This window comes from Dermacentor variabilis, unplaced genomic scaffold, assembly GCF_050947875.1.
Source record: "Dermacentor variabilis isolate Ectoservices unplaced genomic scaffold, ASM5094787v1 scaffold_20, whole genome shotgun sequence".
Taxonomy (NCBI): Eukaryota; Metazoa; Arthropoda; class Arachnida; order Ixodida; family Ixodidae; genus Dermacentor; species Dermacentor variabilis.
The window spans coordinates 398,014-405,687 of NW_027460368.1; the positions used below are offsets into that span (position 1 = coordinate 398,014).

General features: G+C 48.4%; 1 protein-coding gene and 1 non-coding gene across 2 annotated transcripts; both read right to left on the bottom strand.

Annotated features, from left to right (window-relative positions):
- Window positions 1-5,407: 5,407 nt before the first annotated feature.
- LOC142568526 (uncharacterized) lies at window positions 5,408-6,914 on the bottom strand. The gene has a single exon (XM_075678435.1). It carries the CDS (start codon window positions 6,912-6,914, stop codon window positions 5,742-5,744), a length of 1,173 nt encoding a protein of 390 aa, XP_075534550.1. The 3' UTR covers window positions 5,408-5,741.
- Window positions 6,915-6,946: 32 nt separating this feature from the next.
- TRNAR-CCG (transfer RNA arginine (anticodon CCG)) lies at window positions 6,947-7,019 on the bottom strand. Its single transcript has one exon. It is a non-coding gene; the product is annotated as a tRNA-Arg (tRNA).
- Between the last annotated feature and the right edge of the window lie 655 nt (window positions 7,020-7,674).

Genomic DNA, 7,674 nt, shown 5'->3' on the forward strand with positions numbered 1-7,674 from the left:
ATGCATGACCAGCAGCTGCAGGCCCGTAAACAGCAATGCTGCCCCAATAAAAAGGACAGGATGAATTGAATTTTGGGGTTTACATGCCAAACCACGATATGATTATCATGCCCGCCGTAGTGAAGGACTCCGGATTAATTTTCACCACCCGGGGATCTTTAACGTGCCCCCAATGCTCGGGACACGGGCGCTTTTGCATTTCGCCCCCACCGAAATGCGGCTGCCGGTGTGGGGATTAAGAAAAAGATGAAGGTAGGTCCAGAATATGATGCACTCACATGGATGACCCGCGCAACATGTTACACAGTAAATCTTTCATGCGGTATCACGTGCAGTAGGCTTTCGCTGATGGGCGCGAATAATGTGTGTTCGAGACGAAGAAGAGATAAAAATTTATTCAGTGAATCCTCCATTGAGGGTATGCGCCACAGCCGCTCCAGAGAACAACGACTTCAGTCACAGTAGTTTCATTTGTTAGGTTGCGCTCCTCTTTGCGGTGGAATTGCGATAAAGTTTTAACCTGAAGCTTTTATTTGCCCCTTCCTTCGACTTTCCTACTGCTGCTGTTGCTGTTGCTGTAGCTGGTGCTGTCTGGCCCAACGCGTCGGGGGGGCGGGGGGCAGAGTGTGTGATTCAGAGAGTGTGTATACATGGCAGGGACGAGTCAGAGGAATGGCGACGCGAAACACTAGTTTTCAGCCCAGCGCGTCGAATGTGCACAATGTGCTCTGGAGCTCCGTGGGCATCGCCACATTGGTATATTGACAGCTGTAATGAGCTTTTTTCATGTTCCTGTGCTGTCATCTGACGCACGCCGCTGGAAACGTTTTGGAAGGGGTATAACAATTTGGATGGGTAATGTGCGATTTTTTTGTCATGTATGACTCCTTGTATAATAATCGAATGTATTCATTTTCACTACTTCGTTCCCTTTTTACTTATTTCTATATTGGATAATTTTACACTGCTGTATTAACTTATAATTTTGCACCAATCTTGTTAACCGAGGGTCCCGCTGCAGTCGTTTGACTTTGGGACCCTCGCCTGTATGCTATTATCAACTCTCTATGTATCTTGAAAGAAAAATAAACTGAAACTAAGGCATTGGCTGCATTTAGTGCCACGGCATTGCTTATATGGCGAGCCTTAGGGGCTATAATCTGTACCAACGGTCGCTCCACTGTTCATACAAATTCGATTTTTGACAGAACGCTGCTGCGCGTTGTTCCTTCTACTCGATAAACAGAAAACACGCACGTATCGCTCGCACCACCATGCATGGTTTTTGGCCGCACCATTGTATAAGACGCGTATGAATGAAAATTTTATTTCGAAATAACTGCACTTATGCACCGTAATGTGCGGTACTTGTGCGCATATCAGATAGACGTGGTAAAACTGGGTGTGCTGAGGAGAGTAACGTTTAAATGTAACGTGTTTCGTCTTAAAATACATAAGCTAAGCATTATACTAAGAATTCAATTCAGAAAACGTAATGCCATCTCTAGTGATCCTTATCAGAAGCTTCCTTGCTCGTGACGTTATTTGCCTTAAAAGGAAATAGTTTCAAGGCTTTTAACACTAAAAGTTTCAGTGCCATTTCCGAATTGAATATGAAATTCAACTAGAAAGTCCCTCCTTTTTGTAAATGCGAGACAAAATATCTTTGAAAGTTTTCACCAGTCTCACCACGGAGAAAATCACCTCCAAGCGTTCAACACTGCAGAACAATTGCAGCAATTTAGAATTCAAATTGTTTGCGTTACTACGATTATGTAAGACCTGCGTGACAGTAAAGCTCTGAAACTGGCAGTTAAGACTGTGTTGAGTGCGCCTCATGAAGCCAAGCGGACATATAGCGCCAGATGCTGCATGTTACCTAATGATTATGCAAGCACCAGTCGAAAAAAACTTCAAAACTCAACGCCCATCACAGGACTAGAACCTATGATTTCCTGATCCGGAATTTTCTTGACTTTCTGCCCCACGTGCAGGAACCACCAGGCGTTTCATAAAAGAAATTCCGTACCACGGAGCTAAAGACAAAAAGAAAAAAAAATAGCACGTCCGCGACAGGACTAGAACGTATGATTTCCTGATCCGTAATAATGCGCCTAATACATTCGGACCCACGTGCTTTTTTTTTTTCTTTCTTTATTGCCGACTTCAACACGTCAGTTTACAAAATCAGTCCGCGCGAAGAACACAACACGTATGCTAAAAATACGTCACCCTCACTTGGGGTTACGTGATGAGGTTAAAATTCACGCATGTGTAGCAAAGCTTCCATTCTTGGAAGCCACTCAGGCACTGGGTCTTGTATCTTGTATCCTTCAATAGCTCTGCTAACAGATTCACAAAAATACTGTCTTATCGGCCTGGCATCAATGTCTGCGTGGCTGACCGCCATCCTGGATCGCCAAATACTGTACAGGCCCAATATCATAATCATGTCAAAAGGAACCCCGTCTTCACTCTCGACGGGCAGAAATCTAATTCCGAAAGCATCCACCGGTAAGTCTTTTTTAATCGTGCGTTGGAGAATGTCCCAAAAGAAAAGGGCTCCCCAACAATCTAAGAAAACATGTTCGATAGTTTCCGGCTTCCGGCATATGAAACAATGATTTCCCCAAGGCACAAAGAAACCCTTCGCTTCCAAATACGTCTTGACTTCAAGAGTGTTCGTATGGAGCTTAAAGAAGAAACTTTTAACTCCGCCTGGTACAGTCATTCTTTTCACACGTTTTAGAACTGACTGCCATGGACCTGCACAGTACAACGACCTGTACAACGGTACCGGAAGAAAGACCTCACACAGGTCCTTATAAAGTTTCTTTCGCGACACCACTGACAAATATTCAAACGAAAATCGCACTTGCAAGACGCGACATGCCATGTACACCTCTTTAAGGAAGCGAAAAATGCTCCCTTGCATACTCTCCGAACTAACAACCAAATTTGGCAAAACCCTGCCCAACCTAACCTGACACACAGTTCGCAAAAAGGGGTCATTCGTGTCACGAAAAAACATAAATCGGTTAACCAACTGGCGCAGATATAGATGGGCCAAACCTAGTCCTCCAGAGCGGACGCGGTGAAACAGATTGGTGCGTCGTGTCCGCTCCCAAGTGCTTCCCCACACAAAAACCGCAAATACACGGTGCAGCTTCTGCACATTGACGCGAGAACAATGAATTGCTTGCAAGACATACCACAGCTTGGTTACAAAAAAAAAGGTTACAAATTGTGGCACGCGCGAAAATAGACCAGCTGAAGCCTTTGAGCCTGTCGGCCTTCTCACGCATTTCAGCAACTTGGCATTTCCAATATGGCTCACTGTCGCGATAATTCTCCAGCGGCACTCCTAAATATTTTACTGGGGTTGCTGTCCAAGTCATGTTTGCGAAATTCGTTGGGGTTAAGGGCCAGTCGCCGTGCCAGAACCCCAAACACTTAGCCCAGTTCACAGCACTCCCGCTCACAGAACAAAAGTCTTTCACAATTTGAACCACAACACGAACGCTTTCGTAGTCAGCACAGAATACGGCAATGTCATCAGCATACGCGAGAATGCGGACCTCCGCCGCATGCAAACGAAAACCATGAACGCTGTTGCTTTCAATAACGCTCAAACAAAAAGGTTCAATATACAAACAAAAAAGCAATGGTGACAGGGGGCAACCCTGACGCACAGAGCGTTGCACTTGGATGCGCGCTCCCACCCCCTTATTTACTAACAACCGCGTCGTGCATCCTCTGTACGCCATGGCTACGCCTTGGCAGATGACTGATCCGACATTAACGTGCTCTAAAACAGAGAACAAGAGGTCATGCGGCACCCTGTCGAAGGCTTTCTCTAGATCGAGCTGGAGCATTGCGATGCTTTCATGCAAAGCGTCGCAACACTCGAGCACGGACCGGGCTGTGTGTATGTTGGTATATATGGTGCGACCTTTGATACCACAGGTCTGATGTGGTCCCACTAATTCTTGCATCACGGCTTGGAGTCTTTTAGCCAGAATTTTCATGAAGATCTTGTAGTCAACATTAGTCAGGGATATGGGTCGGTAAGCGGTAACCTGTCGCAGTCTAGCTTCATCTTCGCTTTTTGGTATTAAAATTGTATGGGATGTTAAAAATGAAGGAGGAAGCATATCCTTGTCATAAGCCTCATTAAACAGTGTAGCCAAAACCGGTGCTAAATCATCTTTGAATGCCTTGTAAAGCGGTGCTACTAGCCCGTCTGGTCCTGGGGACTTTCCCGGGTTGAGGTCTTCTATGGCTTTCCGCACTTCTTCTGTTGAAATGGGCAGTTCTAGCCGCTCTTTCGTATCATCACTAAGCCGCGGCATTAAAGAGAGGAAACGGGTCTTGAAGTCTTCGGTTCTTACTTTGGTGTAACCAAAGAGCCCGCTGTAGTATTCATAAAAGGCCCTTTCTATATTTCCTTTGTCTACGAAGATTACACCGTTCCACTCTATTTTTGGTATGTCATTCTTGCGGGCGTGCCTTTTTTCCAAGCCGAAAGCACGTTTTGTGGGCATTTCGCCCGCTATCAGCCGCTGTGCCCTCGCCCTCACGATCGCTCCTCGATATCGCTCCGTATCTATTGCCTCTAGTTTCTGCTTGACGGTGCGCATTTCTTCGGTGCAAGTGCCTGGCTGCTTTCCTTCTTGCATTATCAAAAACTTTAGGTCATCTCTCAGCGTGTTTTCCTGCAGCCTTTGCTTTTGCTTTATAGCGCACGATCGTTCAATTGCCATCATTTTCATTGCCTGCTTAAATCTTTCCCACTTCGCTCCCAGAAGTTCGTTGTCCGCCATTGGCAGTTCGTGTATCGCCGACGTAACGCGATCCACGAAGATATCATCGTTTAGAAGCTTCTCATTAAGTTTCCAGTTTTCCCACACAAATTTGCTTTTCGTTCCTTTTCTTTTACCTACATGGAAGACAACAAGACAATGGTCACTGAACGGCACTGGTTGTACGCTGTATTCGCCGCAGTACGGTATCAGTTCAACAGATACGTACGCCCGATCCAGACGCGCGTGACTCGTTCCTTGGAAATGGGTAAACCGAACGCCAGAACCACATCCGAGACAATCACCAACATCCTCTAGATGACAGCGATCAATTATGTCACTTAAACAGGCAGTACTCGCATCTCGGTAGGGCGTCGCACTGGTTTTGTCGCGTGCCATGCTTACGCAGTTGAAATCGCCAAGTAAGACAAGCAGACGGTTTGTGTCACAATGGTTGCCGACTGTCTCAAAAAGGTTTCGCCTCTCTTCCGTGTTAGTGTGCGCGTAAATACAGATAATACGCAATTCCAAACCAGCAAGTGTGATGTCACAGACAATCCATCGACCGAAAACGCAAGTCTCAACTCTTTCCACAATCGCTCCCAGTGACTGGCGAATCAACAGCATGCAACCTGCCGAGGTACCCACGGCATGAGACACGCAAACATCATACCGACTACTGAACGAGAGCACCATTCTGTCGGTCTGGTCTTGACTCTCGATTTTGGTCTCTTGTATCGCTACAATATCCAATTCCTGCTCAGTCACGAGTCTCAGCAGCTGATTTTGCCTCCTCCTGGATGAAAGACCCCTGACATTAAGCGTGGCTACTACGAGGTGTCTTTCAAATGCCGCCATCGTTAAGCAAGACCAGGCCGCCAGTACGGCGCTTACCTTCATGCGCACAACGCCGCGCCGTGTGGTGCCGTCCCTCCATTATTAGGTCTTCGGGTTGTCGTCGCGAGGAAGCGACGACGATCGTTGCCCGCTGGTGACACGCTGCTTTTTCCCTTCGCCTACGCCCCACTGGCGTTCTAGGAGACGCAGTCGTTGCTCCTGGCTCATTGCACTGACATCGTCGTGGCGCCGTTTCGCAGCCGCAGGGTCAGACTCCATGGGTTCCTCGTTGCTTTTTTCAGAAGGGCGTGGAATGTCTTGCGGTGAATTGGTATCCATGCTCGTGGTTGCCGACTTGGGGGTGCTGGGCGCTGACTCACGAGTCCCTGGCATGGCGCCTTCCTTTTCATCGCTCAGCGCTGCGGCCGTTGGGCTCTCGACCACTGGGTTGGAGGCAGCTTGCTCAGCTTCATCCACGTCCATGTGCAGCTCACTATTATCGCCGAATGTTCCTCGAGTCGCGGCGCGGGCGTATGACTTCGTGCATTCAGCCTCTTCATGCCCGAAGGCGTGGCACTCGCTGCACTTGGGCACCTTGCAGTCCCGCCTAATGTGGCCTGTGTTGCGGCAGCGGCGACATATCGGCGCACGCCCGGGCACGACGACTAATACTGTACCGTTCCCGATACGCAGCTGATGGGGTATGCGCTCGAGGCTTGCACCTTCTCGAAGAACCAGCCGCACAACACGAGTAGTCGAGTCGGCGTTTTCAAACCCGCCGGTCTTCCATCTATCGCTCGAAACTTCTTTCACTTCGCCGTACTCGGCGAACGCCCGCCTCAGAGTTTCGTTGCTGACGTTGAAGGCACACCAATGCACCTTCAGCCGCACTTCCTGCCTTTCAGGGTCAAAGACAACGCAAGTCTTCCCTTTAACAACAATATGCCCGATGTCGAGCAACTTTTTCTTGGCTTCTTCACTACGGAAGTTGACTAACCAGACGTGCGACATCTGGTACGTTCCGATACCGCCCACCTGTTCAATGACGCCGGCTTCTTTCATCGGCTGGCGGAAATCTTCTATCCTGTAAGGCCTTCCAGCGGTGTCGCAGTGAAGAACAACCATTGTTTTCAGTCCTTCTCCGGTTGGCAGCGGCGGCAGTACAATCCTGTAATCTTTCAGGCCGTCCAAAAACGATGTTCCGCGGCCAGAATCGGCCGTTATCACAGCTCGCGAGGAAGCACCAGACGTTCCAAAAAAGTAATGCTGTGCCATGGAGCGAAACACACACACACACAAAAAAAAAGCGTCCGCGACAGGACTCGAACCTGCAATCTCCTGATCCGGAATCAGGCGCCTTATCCATTAGGCCACGCGGACATGCATGACCAGCAGCTGCAGGCCCGTAAACAGCAATGCTGCCCCAATTAAGAGGAAAGGATGAATTGAATTTTGGGGTTTACATGCCAAACCACGATATGATTATGATGGCCGCCGTAGCGAAGCACTCCGGATTAATTTTAACCACCCGGGGATCTTTAACGTGCCCCCAATGCTCGGGACACGGGCGCTTTTGCATTTCGCCCCCACCGAAATGCGGCTGCCGCTGTGGGGATTAAGAAAAAGATGAAGGTAGGTACAGAATATGATGCACTCACATGGATGACCCGCGCAACATGGTACACAGTAAATCTTTCATGCGGTATCACGTGCAGTAGGCTTTCGCTGATGGGCGCGAATAATGTGTGTTCGAGACGAAGAAGAGATAAAAATTTATTCAGAATCCTCCATTGTGGGTATGCGCCACAGCCGCTCCAGAGAACAACGACTTCAGTCACAGTAGTTTCATTTGTTAGGTTGCGCTCCTCTTTGCGGTGGAATTGCGATAAAGTTTTAACCTGAAGCTTTTATTTGCCCCTTCCTTCGACTTTCCTACTGCTGCTGTTGCTGTTGCTGTAGCTGGTGCTGTCTGGCCCAACGCGTCGGGGGGGCGGGGTTCAGAGAGTGTGATTCAGAGAGTGTGTATACATGGCAG

Coding starts and splice junctions, on each gene's coding strand:
- LOC142568526 (XM_075678435.1), bottom strand. CDS start 6,914: ATGGCACAGCATTACTTTTTTGGAACGTCTGGTGCTTCCTCGCGAGCT.